Source organism: Argopecten irradians, chromosome 11, assembly GCF_041381155.1.
Source record: "Argopecten irradians isolate NY chromosome 11, Ai_NY, whole genome shotgun sequence".
Lineage (NCBI taxonomy): Eukaryota > Metazoa > Mollusca > Bivalvia > Pectinida > Pectinidae > Argopecten > Argopecten irradians.
The window spans coordinates 4,477,020-4,504,428 of record NC_091144.1 but is presented as its reverse complement, the minus strand read 5'-3'; the positions used below and the strand labels follow the sequence as shown (position 1 = coordinate 4,504,428).

At 37.9% G+C, this 27,409-nt stretch overlaps 1 protein-coding gene across 1 annotated transcript; it reads left to right on the top strand.

The window, feature by feature from the left end:
* The first annotated feature begins 353 nt into the window (after nt 1-353).
* Nucleotides 354-26,770, top strand: LOC138334333 (aspartate aminotransferase, cytoplasmic-like). The gene is made up of 9 exons (XM_069282983.1): nt 354-533; nt 7,749-7,930; nt 8,397-8,505; nt 17,621-17,733; nt 18,049-18,153; nt 19,658-19,808; nt 20,905-21,070; nt 22,182-22,324; nt 24,098-26,770. The coding sequence occupies exons 1-9, from the start codon at nt 419-421 to the stop codon at nt 24,256-24,258; spliced, it is 1,245 nt and encodes a 414-aa protein (XP_069139084.1). The 5' UTR covers nt 354-418; the 3' UTR covers nt 24,259-26,770.
* The last annotated feature ends 639 nt before the right edge of the window (nt 26,771-27,409 follow it).

The window sequence follows — 27,409 nt, the reverse complement described above, 5'->3', positions numbered from 1 at the left end:
CAGTAGCCACAATTTATTTAATGTTCATCTTTAGCACTGGTGTATAAATAATTATACAGTAGAATAAAAGTATAAATCATGGGATCACACCCGTTATGGTTAGAAGTTAACGATTCCATCCAGTTGATTAATATTCATTTGATGTTTGCACAGTGAGTTATATGCATACGTTTGACATTAAGATACATATTTATATGCATAACTATCGCCTGTAACACCTGAAACGCAGAGTAATAATCTTCATATCATTATATATACATTTGTAGATCAGCTGTTGCAGGGTGATAGGCAATCTACTTTCGATTTAGCATATTTCTATATAGACAGCCTCGAGAACTTCCGAAAGGAAGTGAATTCCGAATTCCACCTTGGCAACCACGTGACCTCGACCTTCAAGCGAACCTTCAAACCATCGAAAATGTCTAAGTCAATGTTCTCCGATATCAATGTTGCTCCTCCAATCGAGGTGTTCCAGTTGACAGCAAAATACAACGCAGACACACATCCACATAAAGTCAACCTTGGAGTCGGAGGTAAGTTCGATCTACGTACACCGATTTATCATCATCTATCCAGCACACCTGACTTTTTACATCATGATAATAAACGTCACGGCCTGTGTCATCTGTCGGATATGTAACGTTTTGCTACAGAGGCTGTCCGGTTTGTGAATCAATTTCTGTTAAGAATGTATTGTATCGTATAAAAACACTTTTTTTGTATTCATTATTTCCACTGCTGATTTTACAAGACCCAACATAAAATGACATGAAACTCAGAGAATTTTTCTTCTGTATACTTATGCTTAGACAAAGTTCTGCAATTACAGGTGTCAAAAGAGCTCTTCATGTCGAAAGAGCTCTTCATGTCGTGGAATAATGGAAGTTTCAGGATATTTTGTACCAAAAAAAATGTAGGTTAAGTACAATTTTCCATTAGTCCCACCATGATGATCAATTTCTGCAGTGATCGTGACGTAACAAAAACCGCATCAAGACATACATGTATGATGTCACCATCAGCGAAAAGTGAGACTAATCATAACCAACAGTAATTTTGTCTTTACTTAAATCGTTTTGGGATCTCGAAAACATATTGATAAACTCAGGGTCATTAAATTGTGGATTGTTAATCTGGGGTACAGATTGATTTTAGCAATAATGGTAGGAATGTTTCAAAGACTGACCAGTACAAGAACTCGATCTTTACTAGAACTATACTAGATTGGAACCACCTGGAAAATAGTGTAGTTCATTGTAGCAGTATCAAGATTACCAGTTTTGGGATATAGCGGCGTACTCCATACAGATACAGATGTAGTAAATGTCGGGACATTTTTACCACTATGCCACCGTGACCCCAGTTGGTGCTAAGAGGGTCTGGATCGAATTCGAACCCTGTCTCTCTTAGTCTCTGATTAACTTATAAACATGGCACCCATCAATATATATCCATGGTAAAGACACAGACTCAGAGAAAGGACTTAAGGAGAGAGGATGTGGCACTGGTACTGTATTAAGTAATCTAAAGGGTTCTGATGTTAATACTGTCTATATAGTAACTTGCAAGATTGTCAGAAAACTCTGACAAATGATTAAGTTGCAAGTGTGTGCAAGCAAGGTACAGTTGATTATAAGTTTGGGGCCGTGACAGCTAGATTGAGATATATGCAAGTTATACCTATATTTTTTTTTAAATCGACATATCTTTTGGACTGGGACATATGTAAAAGTTCACATGCAGACAAATGATATATATATATATATACTGTACATGTCAATTCACATGTATTCTTCCCACTATCACACACATTTCCTATCTCTTGGCTGCAAAAGATTATACTCTTTCCATCCATGATAGTACAATATACATAGCAAGGTACTTATCTACATTGCTTAAAAGATTTATTAGATTCAAATTTATTATTATTACTACAGAGATCTGGTACTTTCAATTTGTCCAAGTCACATACATGTGGTGACTGGGAAGGACAGATAGACAGACAAGCTTATAAAGATAGACAGACAAGGTGGTGACCGAGAGGAACAGATAGACAGACAAGGTGGTGACTAGGAAGGACAGATAGACAGACAAGCTTATAAAGATAGACAGACAAGGTGGTGACCGAGAGGAACAGATAGACAGACAAGGTGGTGACTAGGAAGGACACATAGACAGACAAGCTTATAAAGATAGACAGACAAGGTGGTGACCGTGAGGAACAGATAGACAGACAAGGTGGTGACTAGGAAGGACAGATAGACAGACAAGCTTATAAAGATAGACAGACAAGGTGGTGACCGAGAGGAACAGATAGACAGACAAGGTGGTGACTAGGAAGGACAGATAGACAGACAAGCTTATAAAGATAGACAGACAAGGTGGTGACCGAGAGGAACAGATAGACAGACAAGGTGGTGACTTGGAAGGACAGATAGACAGACAAGCTTATAAAGATAGACATGCATGCAGACAAGATGGTGACCAGGAGGGACAGATAGACAAACAAGGTGGTGGCCCCGAAGAACAGATAGATAGACAAGGTGGTGGCCGCAAAGAACAGATAGATAGACAAGGTGGTGACTACGAGGAACAGATAGATAGACAAGGTGGTGACTACGAAGGACAGATAGACAGACAAGGTGGTGACCAGGAGGGACAGATAGACAGACAAGGTGGTGGCCCCGAAGAACAGATAGATAGACAAGGTGGTGGCCGCAAAGAACAGATAGATAGACAAGGTGGTGGCCGCAAAGAACAGATAGATAGACAAGGTGGTGACTACGAAGGACAGATAGACAGACAAGGTGGTGACCGCGAAGGACAGATAGACAGACAAGGTGGTGGCCGCGAAGAACAGATAGACAGACAAGGTGGTGGCCGCAAAGAACAGATAGATAGACAAGGTGGTGACTACGAAGGACAGATAGACAGACAAGGTGGTGGCCGCGAAGAACAGATAGACAGACAAGGTGGTGGCCGCAAAGAACAGATAGATAGACAAGGTGGTGACTACGAAGATACAGATAGACAGACAAGGTGGTGGCTACGAAGAACAGATAGACAGGCAAGCTAACAGATAGACAGACAAGATGGTGGCCACAAAGAACAGATAGATAGACAAGGTGGTGACTACGAAGGACAGATAGACAGGCAAGCTAAAGATAGACAAGGTGGTGGCTGCGAAGAACAGATAGACAGACAAGTTGGTTGTCGCGAAGAACAGAAAGGCAAGATAGACAGACAAGGTGGTGACTACGAAGGACAGATAGACAGGCAAGCTAAAGATAGACAAGGTGGTGACTGCAAAGGACAGATAGACAGACAAGTTGGTTGTCTCGAAGAAAAGATAGACAGACAAGTTGGTGGCCACAAAAAACAGACAGACCGACAAGGTGGTGACCGCGATAGACAGATAGACAGACAAGATTGATCGACAAGAAGAAAAGATAGACAGACAAGTTGGTGGCCACAAAAAACAGACAGACCGACAAGGTAGTGACCGCGATGGACAGATAGACAGACAAGATTGATCGACAAGTTGGTGGCAGCAATGAACAGATAGACAGATAAGTTGTCGACTGCAAAGGACAGATAAGAACAGACGTCAAAACGGCTAGATTTAAAAGCAGAAAAGAACAAAAGGTAGAAAGAAATAGGCACTGAGATAGATAAGAACAAATATCAGAGCGACTGTCATGTTTCATTACTATTCATATAAACATCACAATGAAAGTGGTAGCTTTGAAGATTTGAATAAAATGTTATTTGGAAAATTTTAATGTTAACAATCCACTGTGACAAATGTATTTGTATCAAAGTAAATATGAAATAATGTTTGTATAAAGCATGAGATAGTGAGACGGCAGCTGTTTTAGCTGTTACATAATGTGACTTTCATGTGGTAATAATGTAGCTATCACTATCTAATCTGTTCCCACCAGCTGACATATATTTTAATGAACACTTGTTTGTACATACCACTTGCACCTTTGAAGGCCAGACAAATTTACAATTTTATTGAAACATTACCATTAATAGTTGACGTAAAAAGTCTCCAATTTATCCAGATATGAAGTGCACATCATCCTGTTCTTTTCATTTCAAATACATGTATCAAACAACAAAGTTACATGTATGTGATAAATACAAGTTTACCAATAATTTATTCATCTAAAGTATCTTTTGGACCATAAGGTTCAGGTTGGACATATTACCACAAACTCTCCACTTAGGATCACAAGTTTTAATCCTTAGTGCCAGGTACTGAACACTGGTCTGTGATTGCAAGGTATTGACCCCTGGTCTGTGTGATTGCCAGGTACTGACCACTGGTCTGTGTCTTTCAGATGATGACCACTGGTCTGTGTGATTGCCAGGTACTGACCACTAGTCTGTATGATTGCCAAGTACTGACCATTGGTCTGTGTGTTTTCCAGGTACTGACCACTGATCTTTGTGATTGCCAGGTACTGACCACTGGTCTGTGTGATTGCCAGGTACTAAAACTGGTCTGTGTGATTGCCAGGAACTGACCACTTGTCTGTGTGATTGCCAGGTACTGACCACTTGTCTGTGTGATTGCCAGGTACTGACCACTGGTCTGTGTGATTGCCAGGTACTGACCACTTGTCTGTGTGATTGACCACTTGTCTGTGTGATTGCCAGGTACTGACCACTGGTCTGTGTGATTGCCAGGTACTGACCACTGGTCTGTGTGATTGCCAGGTACTGACCACTGGTCTGTGTGATTGCCAGGTACTGACCACTGGTCTGTGTGATTGCCAGGTACTGACCACTGGTCTGTGTGATTGCCAGGTACTGACCACTGGTCTGTGTGATTGCCAGGTACTGACCACTGGTCTGTGTGATTGCCAGGTACTGACCACTGGTCTGTGTGATTGCCAGGTACTGACCACTGGTCTGTGTGATTGCCAGGTACTGACCACTGGTCTGTGTGATTGCCAGGTACTGACCACTTGTCTGTGTGATTGCCAGGCTGCTGACCACTACATGTCTGTGTGATTGCCAGGTACTGACCACTTGTCTGTGTGATTGCCAGGTACTGACCACTGGTCTGTGTGATTGCCAGGTACTGATTGCCACTGGTACTGACACTGGTCTGTGTGATTGCCAGGTACTGACCACTTGTCTGTGTGATTGCCAGGTACTGACCACTGGTCTGTGTGATTGCCATGCCAGGTACTGACAACTGGTCTGTGTGATTGCCAGGTACTGACCACTGGTCTGTGTGATTGCCAGGTACTGACCACTGGTCTGTGTGATTGCCAGGTACTGACTGACCACTGGTCTGTGTGATTGCCATGCCAGGTACTGACAACTGGTCTGTGTGATTGCCAGGTACTGACAACTGGTCTGTGTGATTGCCATGCCAGTACTGACAACTGGTCTGTGTGATTGCCATGCCAGGTACTGACAACTGGTCTGTGTGATTGCCAGGTACTGACAACTTGTCTGTGTGATTGCTTGCCAGGTACTGACAACTGGTCTGTGTGATTGCCAGGTACTGACAACTTGTCTGTGTGATTGCCAGGTACTGACCACTTGTCTGTGTGATTGCCATGCCAGGTACTGACAACTGGTCTGTGTGATTGCCAGGTACTGACAACTGGTCTGTGTGATTGCCATGCCAGGTACTGACAACTGGTTTGTGTGATTGCCATGCCAGGTACTGACAACTGGTCTGTGTGATTGCCATGCCAGGTACTGACCACTGGTCTGTGTGATTGCCAGGTACTGACCACTTGTTTGTGAGATTGCCATGCCAGCTACTGACAACTGGTCTGTGTGATTGCCAGGTACTGACAACTGGTCTGTGTGATTGCAATTCATGTACTGACAACTGGTCTGTGTGATTGCCATGCCAGGTACTGACAACTGGTCTGTGTGATTGCCAGGTACTGACAACTGGTCTGTGTGATTGCCATGCCAGGTACTGACAACTGGTCTGTGTGATTGCCAGGTACTGACAACTGGTCTGTGTGATTGCCATGCCAGGTACTGACAACTGGTCTGTGTGATTGCAATTCAGGTACTGACCACTGGTCTGTGTGATTGCCATGCCAGGTACTGACAACTGGTCTGTGTGATTGCCAGGTACTGACCACTGGTCTGTGTGATTGCCATGCCAGGTACTGACAACTGGTCTGTGTGATTGCCAGGTACTGACAACTGGTCTGTGTGATTGCCATGCCAGGTACTGACAACTGGTCTGTGTGATTGCCAGGTACTGACAACTGGTCTGTGTGATTGCCAGGTACTGACAACTGGTCTGTGTGATTGCCAGGTACTGACAACTGGTCTGTGTGATTGCCAGGTACTGACAACTGGTCTGTGTGATTGCCAGGTACTGACAACTGGTCTGTGTGATTGCAATTCAGGTACTGACAACTGGTCTGTGTGATTGCCATGCTGGTACTGACAACTGGTCTGTATGATTGCCAGGTACTGACAACTGGTCTGTGTGATTGCAATTCAGGTACTGACCACTGGTCTGTGTGATTGCCAGGTACTGACAACTGGTCTGTGTGATTGCCAGGTACTGACAACTGGTCTGTGTGATTGCCATGCCAGCTACTGACAACTTGTCTGTGTGATTGCCAGGTACTGACCACTTGTCTGTGAGATTGCCAGGTACTGACCACTTGTCTGTTTGATTGCCAGGTACTGACAACTGGTCTCTGTGATTGCAATTCAGCTACTGACAAGTGGTCTATGTGTGATTGCCAGGTACTGACAACTGGTCTGTGTGATTGCCAAGTACTGACAACTGGTCTGTGTGATTGCCATGCCAGGTACTGACAACTGGTCTGTGTGATTGCCAGGTATTGACAACTGGTCTGTGTGATTGCCATGCCAGCTACTGACAACTTGTCTGTGTGATTGCCAGGTACTGACCACTTGTCTGTGTGATTGCCATGCCAGGTACTATGTGATTGCTATGCCAGGTACTGACCACTGATCTTTGTGATTGCCAGGTACTGACCACTGATCTTTGTGATTGCCAGGTACTGACCACTGGTCTAATCTTTGTGATTGCCAGGTACTGACCACTGGTCTGTGTGATTGCCATGCTAGGTACTGACAACTGGTCTGTGTTGTCTGGGGCCTTCACATCCTTAACTGACCCTGGCTTTTCATCTCAGGATCGAAATATCATCTTAATCATGAAGCTGTGACCTACAAAAAAAACATTCCTTGTCCAATCCTGATCCCTTTCTATTCCACTTCATTGTATGTCTGTCTCGTTTATAGTAATTAAACCTGTATAATCTGAAAGCTGTCTGTACCAGCTAAATATGGTCTCTGTGAGACATCAGGTTTACACAAATTATACCATATCTTCAAAAATAAGGAGAGTGCGTGTATAGGCATGTTGCCTAATGCCCAATTCCGATTGTCTGTAACATCATACAATAAAATATTCTGAAATGAAAAATCAGATTGAATGATTGTTCTACATGTAAATACTGGAGGGGACAAGTTTTCTTTTTAAACCAATTACAGCATGTCTATGGTAGTTGTTTAATTTCATGAGGAAAACATTTTGCTACATCTAGGCTGGCCGGGGCTCTTTTTATTTTAACGGTACTTCTTACTAAATCATTTAGAAATGACCTTGACCTAATTCCAAGGTAACAAACAATAGAAAAACACCTTTGTTCGAACTTTCAAGGACACTTATATAATTACTGGCTTGGTTGTGAACATATGTTTTGATTTGACAGCGTACAGGACAGACGATGGGAAGCCTTGGGTGCTGCCTGTGGTCAGGACCATGGAGGCACAGATGGCTTGTGATGCCACCCTCAACCACGAGTACCTCCCCGTGGCAGGACTGGCAGACTACTCTAACAGTGCAATCAAGCTACTTCTAGGTGCTGATAGTCCAGCCATTACACAGAACCGGGTAAGGCACACTCACCCAGTCAACTGTGAATGTGTTAATTATTAAATACCCTCAAACGGAGTTATTATTGTCTAAATTCAAAGTATATTATTCAATATTGAATTGGAGGACTTTCAGTGTTTGGAAAATAAAGATATAAACCATTTTATATATGTTTTAACATTTCAATTTGATGTAGTGCTTATAATATATATTTAATAAATTCATACAATAATGTAACATGTTGTGGCCAGTGCCTGAACCAACGGAGAAGTCACCCATCAAAGAGTGGGCCGCACTCACCGTTGCTTTACTGCATAATACTGACACTCATTCGCACAGCCACAAAAGCTAGCTGATGGACTATGAGGCTAAATGCCCTTATCAGTCACCATCACAATAAGAACACTCTTCTTGGCCTCTATACTATAACATACAGCTTTGAAACAATATATTTTTGTAGATAATGTAATATTTTTGGTTTAAGGTTATCGGCACCCAGGCGTGTGGAGGGACAGGTGCCCTTAAGCTAGCAGCAGAGTTTATGCATAGACATCTGGGAGTGGACGTTGTTTACGTCTCCAATCCAACATGGGGTATGTTCCGTAATTTGATACATTATTTTGTTTATTACAGAATTATCTGCTCCTGCGGCTTGGTACTGATTACCAGATTTTGTACATCATCAATTTGATATGTCTGGAAAATAACATTTTACATCATTTCTTAGAAAAGTGTGACCTTACGTTTCCTTAAGGGATAGCTTCGTCGGGATTACATAATTTACATGTGCTTTATTATCGTTATACTATCATAACCTCAACAAAATAAAAATCTATTCTTATACCGGGTATTAACAGTTTTTCATGCAAATGAATATTATTGATTCTCGCGACAGTTTCATATTTTTTTAAATACCCTTATTTTTTTCTCTCTCTCTCTTCATGCTCAACAAATTCGTCATAACCCAATGTTTCCCACAGCATTGTGGAATTGACATAAAAAGAATAGTTCCCTGTGTCTTATAATTTTTAATGGTCATCATCTCATCAAAACGTTAATTTTTAACAAAATATATAATTGCCAAAATTAGTTCAATGTTTTAACAATGCTTTAATGTCTTTAACCACATTTCTTTATATTTGGCAAACTGATTTTCAAACTTTTTATATCAAGTTATCTCCCCTTGATCAATTGTCTTTACAACAGACTCGCCACACGTGTTCTACTATCATTTTACACTGATAATGATAAAACTGCAAAGCATGGTTATTGAGTCCATGTCAGTGCGAACTGTAGATATACACAAATAATGAATACCTACTGCAAGAGCAGATAACTCTGTACTTTGTAATTAATGTAAAGACAGAATAGGAGTTAAAGTGAATATTGTCTGCATTATCTCGTCACTCCATAAATAACACATTTTCACCTGTATGAGAAAAAGATCATGAACCATACCTGTTAGTCTAGTATAGGAAAAGGTCATGGACCATACCTGTTAGTCTAGTATAGGAAAAGGTCATGGACCATACCTGTTTTCTAGTATAGGAAAAGGTCATGGACCATACCTGTTTTCTAGTATAGGAAAAGGTCATGGACCATACCTGTTTTCTAGTATAGGAAAAGGTCATGGACAATACCTGTTCCTCTAGTCTAGGAAAAGGCCATGGATCATATCTGTTAGCCTAGTATATGAAAAGGTCATGGACCATATCTGTTAGTCTAGTATAGGAAAAGGTCATGGACCATACCTGTTAGTCTAGTATAGGAAAAGGTCATGGACCATACCTGTTAGTCTAGTATAGGAAAAGGTCATGGACCATACCTGTTAGTCTAGTATAGGAAAAGGTCATGGACCATACCTGTTAGTCTAGTATAGGAAAAGGTCATGGACCATACCTGTTAGTCTAGTATAGGAAAAGGTCATGAACCATACCTGTTAGTCTAGTATAGGAAAAGGTCATGAACCATAACTGTTAGTCTAGTATAGGAAAAGGTCATGAACCATACCTGTTAGTCTAGTATAGGAAAAGGTCATGGACCATACCTGTTAGTCTAGTATAGGAAAAGGTCATGGACCATACCTGTTAGTCTAGTATAGGAAAAGGTCATGGATCATACCTGTTTGTCTAGTATATAAAAAGGTAATGGACCATACCTGTTAGTCTAGTATAGGAAAAGGTCATGGATCATACCTGTTTGTCTAGTATATAAAAAGGTAATGGACCATACCTGTTAGTCTAGTATAGGAAAAAGTCATGGACCATACATGTTAGTCTAGTATATGAAAAGGTCTTGGATCATACCTGCTAGTTTAGTATAGGAAAAGGTCATGGATCATACCTGTTAGTCTAGTATATGAAAAGGTAATGGACCATACCTGTTAGTCTAGTATAGGAAAAAGTCATGGACCATACATGTTAGTCTAGTATATGAAAAGGTCTTGGATCATACCTGCCAGTTTAGTATAGGAAAAGGTCATGGATCATATCTGTTAGTCTAGTATAGGAAAATGTCATGGGCCATACCTGTTAGTCTAGTATATGAAAAGGTCATGGACCATACAGGTTAGTCTAGTATAGGAAAAGGTCATGGATCATACCTGCTAGTTTAGTATAGGAAAAGGTCATGGACCATACAGGTTAGTCTAGTGTAGAAAAAGGTCATGGACCATACAGGTTAGTCTAGTGTAGAAAAAGGTCATGGACCATACATGTTAGTCTAGTATAGGAAAAGGTCATGGATAATATCTGTTAGTCTAGTATATGAAAAAGTCATGAACCATACCTGTTAGTCTAGTATATGAAAAGTCATGGACCATACAGTTTTAGTCTAGTATAGGAAAAGGTCATGGATCATACCTGTTAGTCTAGTATATAAAAAGTCATGAACCATACTGTTAGTCTAGTATAGGAAAAGGTCATGGACCATACAGGTTAGTCTAGTATATAAAAAAGTCATGAACCATACATGTTAGTCTAGTATAGGAAAAGGTCATGAACCATAACTGTTAGTCTAGTATAGGAAAAGGTCATGAACCATACCTGTTAGTCTAGTATAGGAAAAGGTCATGGACCATACAGGTTAGTCTAGTATAGGAAAAGGTCATGGACCATACCTGTTAGTCTAGTATAGGAAAAGGTCATGGACCATACAGGTTAGTCTAGTATAGGAAAAGGTCATGGACCATACATGTTAGTCTAGTATAGGAAAAGGTCATGGACCATACCTGTTAGTCTAGTATAGGAAAAGGTCATGGACCATACATGTTAGTCTAGTATAGGAAAAGGTCATGGATCCATACTGTTAGTCTAGTATATAGGAAAAGGTCATGAACCATACCTGTTAGTCTAGTATAGGAAAAGGTCATGAACCATACCTGTTAGTCTAGTATAGGAAAAGGTCATGGACCATACCTGTTAGTCTAGTATAGGAAAAGGTCATGGACCATACCTGTTTGTCTAGTATAGGAAAAGGTCATGGATCATACCTGTTTGTCTAGTATAGGAAAAGGTCATGGACAATACCTGTTAGTCTAGTATAGGAAAAGGTCATGGACATACCTGTTAGTCTAGTATAGGAAAAGGTCATGGACCATACTGTTAGTCTAGTATAGGAAAAGGTCATGGATCATATCTGTTAGTCTAGTATAGGAAAAGGTCATGGAACCATATCTGTTAGTCTAGTATAGGAAAAGGTCATGGATCCATACGTTAGTCTAGTATAGGAAAAGGTCATGAACCATACTGTTAGTCTAGTATAGGAAAAGGTCATGGACCATACCTGTTAGTCTAGTATAGGAAAAGGTCATGGACCATACTGTTAGTCTAGTATAGGAAAAGGTCATGGACCATACCTGTTAGTCTAGTATAGGAAAAGGTCATGGATCCATACCTGTTAGTCTAGTATAGGAAAAGGTCATGGACCATACTGTTAGTCTAGTATAGGAAAAGGTCATGGACCATACTGTTAGTCTAGTATAGGAAAAGGTCATGGATCATAGTTAGTCTAGTATAGGAAAAGGTCATGACCATACAGTTAGTCTAGTATAGGAAAAGGTCATGGACCATATCTGTTAGTCTAGTATAGGAAAAGGTCATGGACCATAATGTTAGTCTAGTATAGGAAAAAGGTCATGGACCATACAGTTAGTCTAGTATAGAAAGTCATGGACCATACAGTTAGTCTAGGAAAAGGTCATGGACCATACAGGTTAGTCTAGTATAGGAAATGGTCATGGACCATACAGGTTAGTCTAGTGTAGAAAAAGGTCATGGACCATATCTGTTAGTCTAGTATAGGAAAAGGTCATGGATATATCTGTTAGTCTAGTATATGAAAAAGTCATGAACCATACCTGTTAGTCTAGTATAGGAAAATGTCATGAACCATAACTGTTAGTCTAGTATAGGAAAAGGTCATGAACCATACCTGTTAGTCTAGTATAGGAAAAGGTCATGGACCATACCTGTTAGTCTAGTATAGGAAAAGGTCATGGACCATACCTGTTAGTCTAGTATAGGAAAAGGTCATGGACCATACAGGTTAGTCTAGTATAGGAAAAGGTCATGGACCATACAGGTTAGTCTAGTATAGGAAAAGGTCATGGACCATACATGTTAGTCTAGTATAGGAAAAGGTCATGGATCATATCTGTTAGTCTAGTATAGGAAAAGGTCATGGATCATATCTGTTAGTCTAGTATAGGAAAAGGTCATGGACCATACATGTTAGTCTAGTATAGGAAAAGGTCATGAACCATAACTGTTAGTCTAGTATAGGAAAAGGTCATGAACCATATCTGTTAGTCTAGTATAGGTAAAGGTCATGAACCATACCTGTTAGTCTAGTATATAAAAAAGTCATGAACCATAACTGTTAGTCTAGTATAGGAAAAGGTCATGGATCATATCTGTTAGTCTAGTATAAGGAAAAGGTCATGAACCATACCTGTTAGTCTAGTATAGGAAAAGGTCATGGACCATACAGTTTGTCTAGTATAGGTAAAGGTCATGAACCATATCTGTTAGTCTAGTATAGGTAAAGGTCATGAACCATACCTGTTAGTCTAGTATATAAAAAAGTCATGAACCATAACTGTTAGTCTAGTATAGGAAAAGGTCATGGATCATATCTGTTAGTCTAGTATAGGAAAAGGTCATGAACCATACCTGTTAGTCTAGTATAGGAAAAGGTCATGGACCATACCTGTTAGTCTAGTATAGGAAAAGGTCATGAACCATACCTGTTAGTCTAGTATAGGAAAATGTCATGGCCATACCTGTTAGTCTAGTATACGAAAAGTCATGGATCATATCTGTTAGTCTAGTATAGGAAAGGTCATGGATCATATCTGTTAGTCTAGTATAGGAAAAGGTCATGGATCATATCTGTTAGTCTAGTATAGGAAAAGGTCATGAACCATAACTGTTAGTCTAGTAGGTAAAGGTCATGAACCATATCTGTTAGTCTAGTGTAGAAAAAGGTCATGGATAATATCTGTTAGTCTAGTATATGAAAAAGTCATGAACCATACATGTTAGTCTAGTATAGGAAAAGGTCATGAACCATAACTGTTAGTCTAGTATAGGAAAAGGTCATGAACCATACAGGTTAGTCTAGTATATAAAAAAGTCATGAACCATACCTGTTAGTCTAGTATAGGTAAAAGGTCATGAACCATACCTAGTTAGTCTAGTATAGGTAAAGGTCATGAACCATACCTGTTAGTCTAGTATAGGAAAAGGTCATGAACCATACCTGTTAGTCTAGTATAGGAAAAGGTCATGAACCATACCTGTTAGTCTAGTATAGGAAAAGGTCATGGATCATATCTGTTAGTCTAGTATAGGAAAAGGTCATGGATCATATCTGTTAGTCTAGTATAGGAAAAGGTCATGAACCATAACTGTTAGTCTAGTATAGGTAAAGGTCATGAACCATACCTGTTAGTCTAGTATAGGAAAAGGTCATGGACCATACAGGTTAGTCTAGTATAGGAAATGGTCATGAACCATACCTGTTCCTCTAGTCTAGGAAAAGGCCATGGATCATATCTGTTTGTCTAGTATATGAAAAGGGCATGGACTATACAGGTTAGTCTAGTGTAGAAAAAGGTCATGAACCATACCTGTTAGTCTAGTATAGGAAAAGGCCATGGATCATATCTGTTTGTCTAGTATATGAAAAGGGCATGGACTATACAGGTTAGTCTAGTATAGGAAAAAGTCATGAACCATACCTGTTAGTCTAGTATAGGAAAATGTCATGAACCATAACTGTTAGTCTAGTATATAAAAAAGTCATGAACCATATCTGTTAGTCTAGTATATAAAAAAGTCATGAACCATACCTGTTAGTCTAGTATAGAAAAAGGTCATGGACCATACCTGTTAGTCTAGTATAGGAAAAAAGTCATGAACCATAACTGTTAGTCTAGTATAGGAAAAGGTCATGAAAACCATATCTGTTAGTCTAGTATAGGTAAAGGTCATGAACCATACCTGTTAGTCTAGTATAGGAAAAGGTCATGGACCATACCTGTTAGTCTAGTATAGGAAAAGGTCATGAACCATACCTGTTAGTCTAGTATAGGAAAATGTCATGGGCCATACCTGTTAGTCTAGTATACGAAAAAGTCATGGATCATATCTGTAAGTCTAGTATAGGAAAAGGTCATGGATCATATCTGTTAGTCTAGTATAGGAAAAGGTCATGGATCATATCTGTTAGTCTAGTATAGGAAAAGGTCATGAACCATAACTGTTAGTCTACTAGGTAAAGGTCATGAACCATATCTGTTAGTCTAGTATAGGTAAAGGTCATGAACCATACCTGTTAGTCTAGTATATAAAAAAGTCATGAACCATAACTGTTAGTCTAGTATAGGAAAAGGTCATGGATCATATCTGTTAGTCTAGTATAGGAAAAGGTCATGGGCCATACAGGTTAGTCTAGTATAGGAAAAGGTCATGGGCCATACAGGTTAGTCTAGTATAGGAAAAGGTCATGAACCATACCTGTTTTCTAGTATAGGAAAAGGTCATGGACCATACCTGTTAGTCTAGTATAGGAAAAGGTCATGGATCATATCTGTTAGTCTAGTATATGAAAAGGTCATGGACCATACCTGTTCCTCTAGTCTAGGAAAAGGCCATGGATCATATCTGTTTGTCTAGTATATGAAAAGGGCATGGACTATACAGGTTAGTCTAGTGTAGAAAAAGGTCATGGACCATACGTATATGTTAGTCTAGTATAGGAAATGATCATAGACCATACAGGTTAGTCTAGTATAGCAAAATCTCATGTTAGTCTAGTATAGGAAATGGTCATAGACCATACATGAAAGTCTAGTAGAGAAAAAGGTCAAAAGGTCATGGACCATATCTACAATAAATTTTGTGATTACAGCTAGTGAGTATTACATCAAAGTCAAATTCTGCTTATGACAGTAAATGATTTACTCAGGTTTTTAAAGCCACACTATACGTAACTATCAACAAAAATTCAAGTTAAATTCGACTCCGATATTGTTAGTATTTGTAGATGCAGTTAAAATTAAGATATATTAAAGAATATTCATAATGTTTTTTTGATAACTTTGGTACAGCAGTTGTTGAAAGTCGATACATGTAAACATGCCTTCATTTTAAACTGGTCGCCATAGAAGTTACGAGTATTGCCGAACGGAAGTCGGAAAGTTCATGACATGTTTTCGGAAGAGTTCACAGACGTTACGTAGTTACAGTAGTCACATGACGTTCTCGGCAAAGACGTTACATTGTCAGCTAACTTCGGCTTGTTTGACTAAGTGGGACCCACCTAGCGATTGTTAATATTTATTTGATTTTTAAAGAAATATTACGAATCATTATCGCTCATCTTGACTTTGATTTAGTCCTGTCTCTGCTTGATTTACAACAGGATTTTTTTTCAACATTCTTTTAAATCAAGAAAAAAATAAGAAAGATACGGATATTGGGCCTTTAATATTTAATAGGCCTAACACTCAGGTGTAAGTCACAAGCTTTGCAATCGTAATGGCCGCCATTTTGGGTAATTGTAATACTTGATCCGGAATGGTTTAGAATTTCCGGACCTCACAAATAATCATGTTAAAAAAAAATGGAAGGTGATTAATTTTCCAAAACTTTGGTGTAAATTTAAAATGAAAAATCTAAATAAAAAATACCAGTCATAAATGATTTAATTTTAATATTTTAATAGTAATTTATAATTAATTAAAAAATATCTTTAAATATCTTTTTATATCTTCAAAGAATTTTACTTTTGTTTTCTCTCTCAGATTAAGATACATTTTGACTACAACTGTAACAGATTTAAAAATATTTTAGTAATTAGTAAGTGCTTCTGTTGTGATGAAAATTAAGTACATTCATAATTGTGAAACATATAAAACTACTTTAATTAAGCCCTAATTAATGCAGTATTTTTTCCAATATTTCATAGTACATATTATAAGGTGTTGCGATCTTTCGGTAACTTGTATATATTAAGACACCTGTCTAATAAGACACATTTTTGTCTGTCCCTTGAGGTGTCTTATTACACAGGTTTGACTGTACTGGTATATGTAATTACAATGTAGTAATGCCCACAACACTGATTGAATCCTGGGGTAATAAAATTGGTACATTGTTTGTTTTGTTTAGTTTCATGATATGTTGACCAAAGCTATTTACAGGTCATATCGCCATCAATGGGGAACAAAGACTAAAAAAAGACTGTCAATAGTGAAATAATAGTTATATTATACACATTCTTAAATCCTATACGATTTTAATCGAAAATTGATCAGCTATCGAATTATCAATCAGCAATTTCCATATGATTGCCATGGAAATATCTGCCTGAGATCTAAGTGTTGTGCCTTGACAGTTAGATATAATGTAACCATATAGTGCTTAAAGCATAACTTTCTTCATTACAAGTATAAAAGATAATTAAAAATTATCTGGTTGCAAACAGATACCTTATGTTTTAGAAATAATGCGGATCTGAATTAACAAATTTGGTATTGTTTTCTACTTATCTTTTCTTAGAAAGGATTTTTCAGTATTAGTAATTTTACCCAGTATTTATTACTCTGAAAGCCACATTATACGTAACTATCAACAACAAGTCATGCTAGATTCAACCTTGATATTATTAGTATTTGTAGATGTACTTGAGATTAAGTTATATCAAAGAATATTTATTATGATTTCTTAATGACTTCTGTACAACAGTTATTGACAGTCGATACTTGTTAACATGCCTTTATTTTAAACTGGTCGCCAATGACGTTACCATGTCGGTTAACTTCAGTTTGTTTGAATAAATGGGACCCACCTAGCGATGTTCAATGTTTATTTGATTTATTTCGAGAGTTTCGGAATCCTTATCTGTCATCTTGACTTTGATTTAGTCCTGTCTCTGCTTGATTTATAACAGGATTATTTTTTAACATTCTTCTAAATCATGAAAAAATAAGACAGATACAGATATTAAATAGGACTTCAAATAGGCACTAGATCTAAAATGATTTTTGACTTTCAGCAACATTAAAGAAATGCATAACACTTTGATGGAAATGGGTTTAGGGCAGACTGTTATACCATCATCTTTATTTCCATTGAGATTTGTTTGTTAGATCCTGAAACCTGCTTCAGGTAAATTATCAAAAACCTAACTTCTCATCCACAGGCAACCATGTGGGTATTTTCAAGGACGCTGGGTTCTCCGAGATCAGGAAATATCGTTACTGGAATGCAGAGGCACGCGCATTAGACTTTGATGGTATGATTGCGGATTTAACGGTAAATGAAGACAGCTTTTGTTGTGTTATTTATTTATCTATTTATATTTAAATGCATAAAAAATTGTATTTTAAATTAAAAAGAGAGAGACATGACTATAACCTTACAAATGGAAATGATGGAGGGGATGGTGTATGTATGGTTCCAAGTCTCTCCGTAAAGTGCTGTCCTTTCTGTCCTACGGCATCCCGACCTGATATACATACTTATAAAGGTGACATCATTTACACCAGATCTACAGATATTTCAACATCATTTATCGTGAACAGTACTAATTACCAAATATATCTCTGATACATATTGGCTTGATTCCAGGATGCTCCTGAACGAGCCTGCGTTGTCCTCCATGGCTGTGCTCACAACCCTACAGGAGTGGATCCTACTCCGGACCAGTGGGTAAAGATAGCCGACGCCTGCGAGGTAACCACATACAATAAAATTTAGATTGTAACAAGCATTTTTGTTGGCTAAAAAATGGATTCTATCAGCCCATAAAGATGTTTGTAACATCATTTCTGATTGACTGATAGAGCTGCATAATAATTTCATGGAGAAATTAAGTGTTCCTCATTGAACTTAGAATCTTGAAGAGATTTGATATCTTTTGTAGATTGGATTGTAAGGATTAAAGAGACAATTCAGTGAGGCAAATTCTGTTAAATAACAAAAAAGAAAAATATGGCATAAATATATTGTTCTACATTCCTTATGAAACATATAACAAGAAATATTGACAAATTTCACGACATTGTTAAGTATTTTGATTGATACCGTTGAAATTCAATATGATTAAGCAGGTACAACATGTACGCTGTACCCATAACAGAGCCAAAGTCACGCACGTTAAACAAATGCAATACATCACCACTGAGGATTTGATGAAATTATTTTAAGACAGTTACATGCATGTCATAATATAAACACACTAACTGTAAGAGCAATTAGAGTAGTTCTAGACAAAAAATCCTTACTACACTGGCAAGGGCCAGGGTTCGGCATACAAGACCTCCGACCACTATGTGTAATGGCAGACAGTAAACTAGTTTGAACATTTCACATTCATTTCATTGCAGTGAGCTTTTCTGGCATATATTTCTGTTAGAACTAGTTTATTTCCGATGTATATGCAAATTTTAATGCACTCTTAGACTGAATTGTCCCTTTAACTATTATCACATACAAATGTAACTATAGCCCATCCAGCCATGTCATACTGCCATACCATAAATATCGTAAGACACGTGTAATAACACTATGGTGATGTCACAGGTAGTTTTGATGTCATATATGTATTGACGTCATAATTTATATAATGTGTATGATGTCATCACAATCTCTACATGACGCCACATGATTGTCTCAGTAGATGGAAATATCACATCCGAGACATAGCCACTCATGTAAGATCCTCTATTTATTTTATGGAGATAATAACACAAAAATGTTTCATAGTTTATTTAGAGTACGTCCAGATTTTTGTGTTAAATAAAAGAAAATATTTAAGTTAAAAGAAACAAATTTGTTTCAAGATTATAGAGATATTAATATATAGAATTAGAGTAAAAATTTCTCAACCATCTATAAATTAGTGCCTCAGATGCTTAAAAAAATTAAAAGAAAATAATTTAGCACTTAAAAGAACTAAATTTGGACAATAGTTTTTCATAGAATGATTGCTCAAAGCTAAGAATCAAGTTACAGACAAGATCAATATAGACAGTTTTCATAATCTTAGTCTGCATTCAATTCAAGGTAAGTAAAATTGAGAGCTGAAATAGGGGGAAGGCACATACAGCGATAGGGGTGCTTTAATCCAGTATTGATTATCTCTATAAGTGTTAGGTAAAGAATGAGGTGTCTATATTCTTGTTTCAGAAAAGGAATTTGACAGTTTTGACTGATATTGTCTATATTCTCGTTTCAGAATAGGAATTTGACAGTTCTGATTGATATTGCCTACCAAGGGTTCGCTACAGGCAATCTAGACACGGATGCTGCAGCTGTGCGCTATATGCAAAGCAGAGGATTTGAAATGTTTGTTGCACAGTCTTTCTCCAAGAACTTTGGTCTCTACAGTATGTATATACAGGATCTTGTGACTTTAAAAGAGCACAGCTTTTTGCATGGCCAAATGCCTGAAGCTGTAACTAGTACCCCTTGGGCTTTAAAATTGTGTCCCTTTGGAAAAGTTTTGTGCCTCCATGTAGGCAGCCATGTTTTAATTCTCGTTACCAGCAAGACGGTATTTGTAATTTTCTGTATTCCGAATTTTCATATTACCCGCAAGGGAGCTAACTCTGTAATATGCAAGGACGGAATAGATGTCAGATGACTGTTAAGGCCCTTGGGCTTTGGTTGTCAGATGACTGTTAAAGGCATTGGGCTATGGTTGTCAGATGACTGTTAAGGCCCTTGGGCTTTGGTTGTCAGATGACTGTTAAAGGCCTTGGGCTTTGGTTGTCAGATGACTGTTAAGGCCCTTGGGCTTTGGTTGTCAGATGACTGTTAAGGCCCTTGGGCTTTGGTTGTCAGATGACTGTTAAGGCCCTTGGGCTTTGGTTGTCAGATGACTGTTAAAGGCCTTGGACTTTGGTTGTCAGATGACTGTTAAAGGCCTTGGACTTTGGTTGTCAGATGACCTTAAGGCCCTTGGACTTTGGTTGTCAGATGACTGTTAAAGGCCTTGGACTTTGGTTGTCAGATGACCGTTAAGGCCCTGGGGCTTTGGTTGTCAGATGACCGTTAAGGCCCTCGGGCTTTGGTTGTCAGATGACCGTTAAGGCCCTTGGGCTTTGGTTGTCAGATGACCGTTAAGGCCCTTGGGCTTTGGTTGTCAGATGACCGTTAAGGCCCTTGGGCTTTGGTTGTCAGATGACCGTTAAGGCCCTTGGACTTTGGTTGTCAGATGACCGTTAAGGCCCTTGGGCTTTGGTTGTCAGATGACTGTTAAAGGCCTTGGACTTTGGTTGTCAGATGACTGTTAAAGGCCTTGGGCTTTGGTTGTCAGATGACCGTTAAGGCCCTGGGGCTTTGGTTGTCAGATGACCGTGTAGGCCCTTGGGCTTTGGTTGTCAAATGACTGTTAAGGCCCTTGTTGTTTTATGCTATATATATATAAGCCTGTTGTATATACATGTTACTAACACTGATATTGCTGTGCCTGATTTTCAGACGAACGAGTTGGTAATCTTGTGACTATCACAAACTCAGAGGATGCTAAGATGAGAGTCAAGTCACAGATGGATCTAATTGTCCGTACCATGTGGTCTAACCCACCCAATCACGGCGCTCGCATCGTCTGTTCAGTCCTTAACAACCCAGCCTGCTTTACAGAGTGGTAAGATTTAAAATAGAATTTAAAAAGATACATCGTCAAAACTCCCAAAACAAAGGCTGCAATCAACAAAAATATACATAGTCAAAACTCCTAAAACAAAGGCTGCAATCAACAAAAATATACATAGTCAAAACTCCCAAAGCCAAGGGTGCAATGGACAAAAATATACATCGTCAAAACTCCCAAAGCCAAGGGTGCAATGGACAAAAATATACATCGTCAAAACTCCCAAAACAAAGCCTGCTATCAACAAAAATATACATAGTCAAAATCCTAAAGCCAAGGGTGCAATCGACAAAAATATACATCGTCAAAACTCCCAAAACAAAGCCTGCAATCAACAAAAATATACATAGTCAAAACTCCCAAAACAATGGCTGCAATCAACAAAAATATACATAGTCAAAACACCCAAAGCAAAAGGTGCAACCAAAAAAAATATACATTGTCAAAACTCCCAAAACAAATGCTGCACTCAACAAAAATATACATAGTCAAAACTTCAAAAGCAAAGGGTGCAGTCCACAAAAATACATTGTCAAATTAAGCTCCAAATGCCAAGGGTGCAATCGACAAATATTTACATTGCCAAAACCCCCAAAGCAAAGGATGCAATTGACAAAAATATACATTGTCAAAACTTCCAAAGCAAGGGATGCAATTGTCAAAATTTACATAATCAAAACTCCCAAAGCAAAGAGTGCAATTGACAAAAATTTTATTTGTCATAACTCCCAAGACAAAGAGTGCTTGGTAGGCTTATTTATAAGGAAGGTGTTCTGTCATGTCGTAGTTGTTTTGTTCTTACCAAAGCATGACAGACACTGAAAATGTCCATGTTTTCACAGTAGTCTAGTGTCTAATCTAATAGAGTTGCCTTTAATTCAGGTTATTACTTGATTAGTAATCGATTACCTGTGACTGATTATCGATTACAAAGATTGCTTATTGTTTCAGCCCTCAATAGAACGATAAGGAACCAAACCTGGCTTATCTCCCTTTAACTTTATTGTCAAGATTCATTAGATTTAATGCCCTTTGATACTAAGGAAATTCTCATATGTGAAGAAAATGGATTATTTACCTTTAATTTGTTATAATGTCTTTACAGGAAGGATGATGTAACGAAGATGGCTAGTCGTATTTTGCTGATGCGTGAAACTCTACATCAGAAACTATTGGCCTTAGGAACCCCGGGTCACTGGGGTCATATCACCACCCAGCATGGCATGTTCAGCTACACTGGGCTCTCAGGTAACCATCTTATCATACGGACTGCAGAATTCCATTTACTTACAAATCTGTTTCGTGATAGTTGTTTTGAGTTGGAGAGTATGTCAGATTATCAGAGTCTGGATTACAGTAACATAAGTTTTGGGTTTTATTAGTTTAACGTCGCATTAACAGCCAGGGTCATATAAGGACATGCCAGATTGTTGATGGAGGAAAGCCAGATTACTCAGAGAACAACCACTGATTAGAAGTCAGTACCTGGTAACTGCCCCACATGGAATTCAATCTCACGACCCAGAGGTGGAGGGCTTGTGGTAATTTGTTGAGACATCTTAACCACTCGGCCACTTTAATTTACAAATTATAGCTTGTGTCTTTCCAACATTTGAAAATTAAGTAACTCAAGTTTGATGAACATGATAAACAACAGTCACATATTGGGTAACCCCTATTTCTCACAATTCTACTGGTGTAATACTAGTTTATCCAATCAATACACTCATGTCGCCAAAGGCTGTATTATATTGGGTACCCATGTAATACAACTTTGTGACATCACTTATGTTACCATGTGGGGTTTTGGATGTAGCTGGTTTTTGGATGTCGCTGGTTTGAACCCTGCCTGGGCCCCACATGGTAACATAAGCGATGTCACAAAGTTGAATTACATGGGTATAGCCAATATAATACAGCCTAGGTTGATTGGATAAACTAGTAATACACCAGTAGAATTGTGAGAAATAGGGGTTACCCAATATGTGACTGTTATTTATCATGTTCATCAAACTCGAGTTACTGAATTTTCAAATGTTGGAAAGACACTAGATATAATTTGTAAATTAACTAAGCAGAGTTTACATAAACATGATAAATAACAGTCACACGCTGGGGAACTTTCCCATAACTTCATAAACATGATAAATAACAATCACACACTGGGGAACTTTCCCATAACTTCATAAACATGATAAATAACAGTCACACGCTGGGGAACTTTCCCATAACTTCATAAACATGATAAATAACAGTCACACGCTGGGGAACTTTCCCATAACTTCATAAACATGATAAAATAACAGTCACACGCTGGGGAACTTTCCCATAACTTCATAAACATGATAAATAACAGTCACACGCTGGGGAACTTTCCCATAACTTCATAAACATGATAAATAACAGTCACACGCTGGGGAACTTTCCCATAACTTCATAAACATGATAAATAACAGTCACACACTGGGGAACTTTCCCATAACTTCATAAACATGATAAATAACAGTCACACACTGGGGAACTTTCCCATAACTTCATAAACATGATAAATAACAGTCACACACTGGGGAACTTTCCCATAACTTCATAAACATGATAAATAACAGTCACACGCTGGGGATCTTTCCCATAACTTCATTTATTTCTCGTCTACATTCAGGAAAGCTTATCACCATACAATGTGTATATACATCCCACATAAACTTTGTGTCTAAATACTGAGACCATATTCTGTTGTTTAGTAACTTGAATAAACGACTAACTGTTATTCCGTAAATGCAATGCAGTTTTAAGAAAATATGCTGTGAAAGTAATCCAAAATTGAAAGCCAATTAACTTCAAGAGAGATATGATTTGACCAATGAGAGTTGCTTTAGGTGTTTACAAACTGTAGTGTGTACCCGATGACCAACTGCTAGAGGTCCATTGTGAATCATGCATTGTTGTGGGATAAAACTGGATGTTAACTAGCTATCCAAATGTTGTTAGCCTACTGTACTGAATGTGTTCTTTGTTTTCCAGCGCCCCAGGTTGATGTGCTCCAATCCAAGTACCATATCTACATGTTGAAATCTGGCCGCATCAATATGTGTGGACTAACGACAAGTAACATCGATTACGTCGCGGACGCCATTCATTCTGTCGTCACTGATACGGCCAACTGTCAACAAGCCTCTCTATAAAACTACTGTGTAGTGGACTCGACGCTTACTTTACCCCAGTCTTATGTATACAGTGTTACATAGCATAAAGATAGACAAACTGTTGCCAGAGTAAACAGTTTACTTCGAATTCAGTGCTGTTTTTTTCATGGACCTGGTACGATGACTTTAGCGTACGTATTTGCTGGGCAATAAAAAATCGCGAAAATAAATAGCCTCAAAATTATTTCAAACACAGACAATATAGAGTAATAAGACTCTATATTGCGAAATTAAATCAACAGTGAATAAGTTGTTTGACGGTAAAACATGAAAATAAGTTTGTTTACAATATGTTGATTAAGATCTGATTTTAGTTGATTAAGACACAAATATGTTACAACATATTATTTAAGGATACAGGGTCGTACATAAGATACATGTTGTACACTGCTCATAGAACAGTTAATCCCAAGCTGTTTTTGTGGATAATCTTTTCTTACTTATTTAAATTACTTTCCTCAAATAAGTATTTTTTATATATATCAACTGTGACTGTCGTACCTGTGTGTAAAATTAGGTGAGAAGAAATATTGTCTAACTTTCAAATTATTGATGAGGAATGTTTTGGTTATTAATTTAAGGTGGACTACTGAAGACATTTATGTAAAGTATTACTTGAATATTGACATTTTGAAGTTTTGAGTTTGCTAGAAGACTTACTGTTTTGCTATTGAACCCTTTATAGAAATATTGAACGTCTCAATCACCAAGATGATTTTTTGTGACGCAAATTAAACCTAATCTACAACTTTATTTAGAGTTAATTCATCTGCTCCATTACATTGTTGTGTAGCCTCTATTAGCTTTATCACAATGACAAATTGGTGATGTAAAATTATGTAATATATTTATAACAAAATTGTAATCATGTAATCAGGTTTTTAACAATAACCAAAGGGAGATAATGCAAGTAAGAAGATAGGAGCCTTACTCGATTTACGCTGATATAACATATGCATGATCACTCTATTTGTAACTTTTCAGCTTCTGGAAGTTCATCCATAAACATGAAGATTTTCTGAGGAGACTTAATTCTCTTCATAGAAGATCACAGATACAGTTAGTCTTTGTGAAATATAAACAACTAGTATAAGACAAAGGACATATTAAACAGATGTTTTACTATAAGCCAAGTGATTCCAGATAATTGGAATAGAATGTAAATTTAATACATGTACTGTTGTACAATTTCATGAATTGTTTGCCTAATTGATCAGTCTCCCCAAAACGCTGGAGATTAAGTATCTAACTGTGTACATTGTACTTAGGATCCCGTCAGATTGATCCGGTGTATGGGACCTCTATCGTTCGTGGCACTTCTGATCTGATATTTATTATTATGTTTGCTGCCTTTCACTCCCATTATTTATGTTCAGGTGCCTTTACAATACCTAATTAAGCAGACCTCAATATGTTAATTGTAGTCATAATTCAGGTCTTTATCAAAGAATCTGCAACAGAATGGAAAAGGTGAAAAATAGTAATTATAAAATGCCAGTATATATACGGATTGGATTCTGGTGGTAAAATACCAGTATATATACGGATTGGATTCGGGTGGTAAAATACCAGTATATATACAGATTGGGTTCGGGTGGTAAAATACCAGTATATATACAGATTGGGTTCGGGTGGTAAAATACCAGTATATATACGGATTGGATTCAGGTGGTGGCAGTATGGCAGCTGTTATCTGGCAGTACCTAGTATAGCAATGCTTGTCTTGTTCCTAATGTATAAGGAATTTCTACTATGATAAAATTGTCCTCAGCCAACTTTATAGGGAAACTCTCGGTAAGGATCATCAATGTAAACTCGCTTAGTATGGGTTGTATCATCCTCGATATCCAAGGGGTTACTATCTCTAACGTAATATTAACCCCTGGATATTGTCATAGCAAAACTGAAGACTCTGTGTCCAACAGCACATGAGCTGGTAGTTTGGTACTTTGATGTACATCAAAGGAATCAAATAATGGTACCCTTAGTTTTACTGACATAGTCCAGTGGTGACAGTGATAGTAACCCCTAGAATATCGAGGATGTGGTTGTATAGGTCAATGTGTTCCAGGTCTGATTTAAACCATACATTTGTGTTTTATTCCAATCATGTCAAAGTACTGTAAACAGACATATTTTAGTGGTAATATTTTATTAGCGCTTTTACTCCAGAAATACAATGATAAGGCCAACAGAGTGGCTGTACATCGTGTATATAGCCATCTGTTTACACATCCTGTAACTAGCCGTCGTAGTAATTGTACTAACCTTGTCAAGGTTTGATTTGACGACACCAAAATAAGTATGTTTACAGTACTGTAATCTTAGACACGCATGTTTTGTCATAATGAAGTTCAAATTGAACTTTAAAGTTTGATTAGGACACTAATTATAAAATGTCTTAGATTTTCATTTTGATTTAGACATTATAAATATATAACATGCATTGAAGTATGTATACAATATGGAATGAAATAAATCTTTAAACACATTTAATGTCAATTACTTTTCTTTTACATCTTGTTTATTTAGAGTACACTCAGAATTTTGTGTTATATTTCTATAACATCTAAAAAAATCTATTCAAGTTAATCCTTAAAGATATATGTATCTAACACATCAATATATTGGAAATATAGGACATGGATTCTTTTTTGGGACAAAATCGATTAATTCAAAATAAAAATATATTATTTTATATATACTGTTGTGTTAAATACATATGTACACCATTCGTCACTGGTGAAGCATCTGTAATACTTGACAACAGATATCTGAGGTGTGTGTGTAATGCTAGTTTGTCTTTCTCAGACAGTGAGTGGTCTGTTATCATCAGGACCTTTCTCAGACAGTGAGAAGTACTGGTCTGTTATCATCAGGACCTTTCTCAGACAGTGAGAAGCACTTGTCTGTTACCATAAGGACCTTTCTCAGACAGTGAGAAGTACTGGTCTGTTATCATCAGGACCTTTCTCAGACAGTGAGTGGTCTGTTATCATCAGGACCTTTCTCAGACAGTGAGTGGTCTGTTACCATCAGGACCTTTCTCAGACAGTGAATGGTCTGTTATCATCAGGACCTTTCTCAGACAGTGAGAAGTACTGGTCTGTTATCATCAGGACCTTTCTCA

Bases quoted from the DNA above. Each gene is read 5' to 3' on its own strand.
- LOC138334333 (XM_069282983.1), top strand. From the start codon at position 419: ATGTCTAAGTCAATGTTCTCCGATATCAATGTTGCTCCTCCAATCGAG. The intron at 19,809-20,904 runs GTATGTATATAC...CCTGATTTTCAG, and splicing joins CAAGAACTTTGGTCTCTACA to ACGAACGAGTTGGTAATCTT. The intron at 22,325-24,097 runs GTAACCATCTTA...TTTGTTTTCCAG, and splicing joins CAGCTACACTGGGCTCTCAG to CGCCCCAGGTTGATGTGCTC.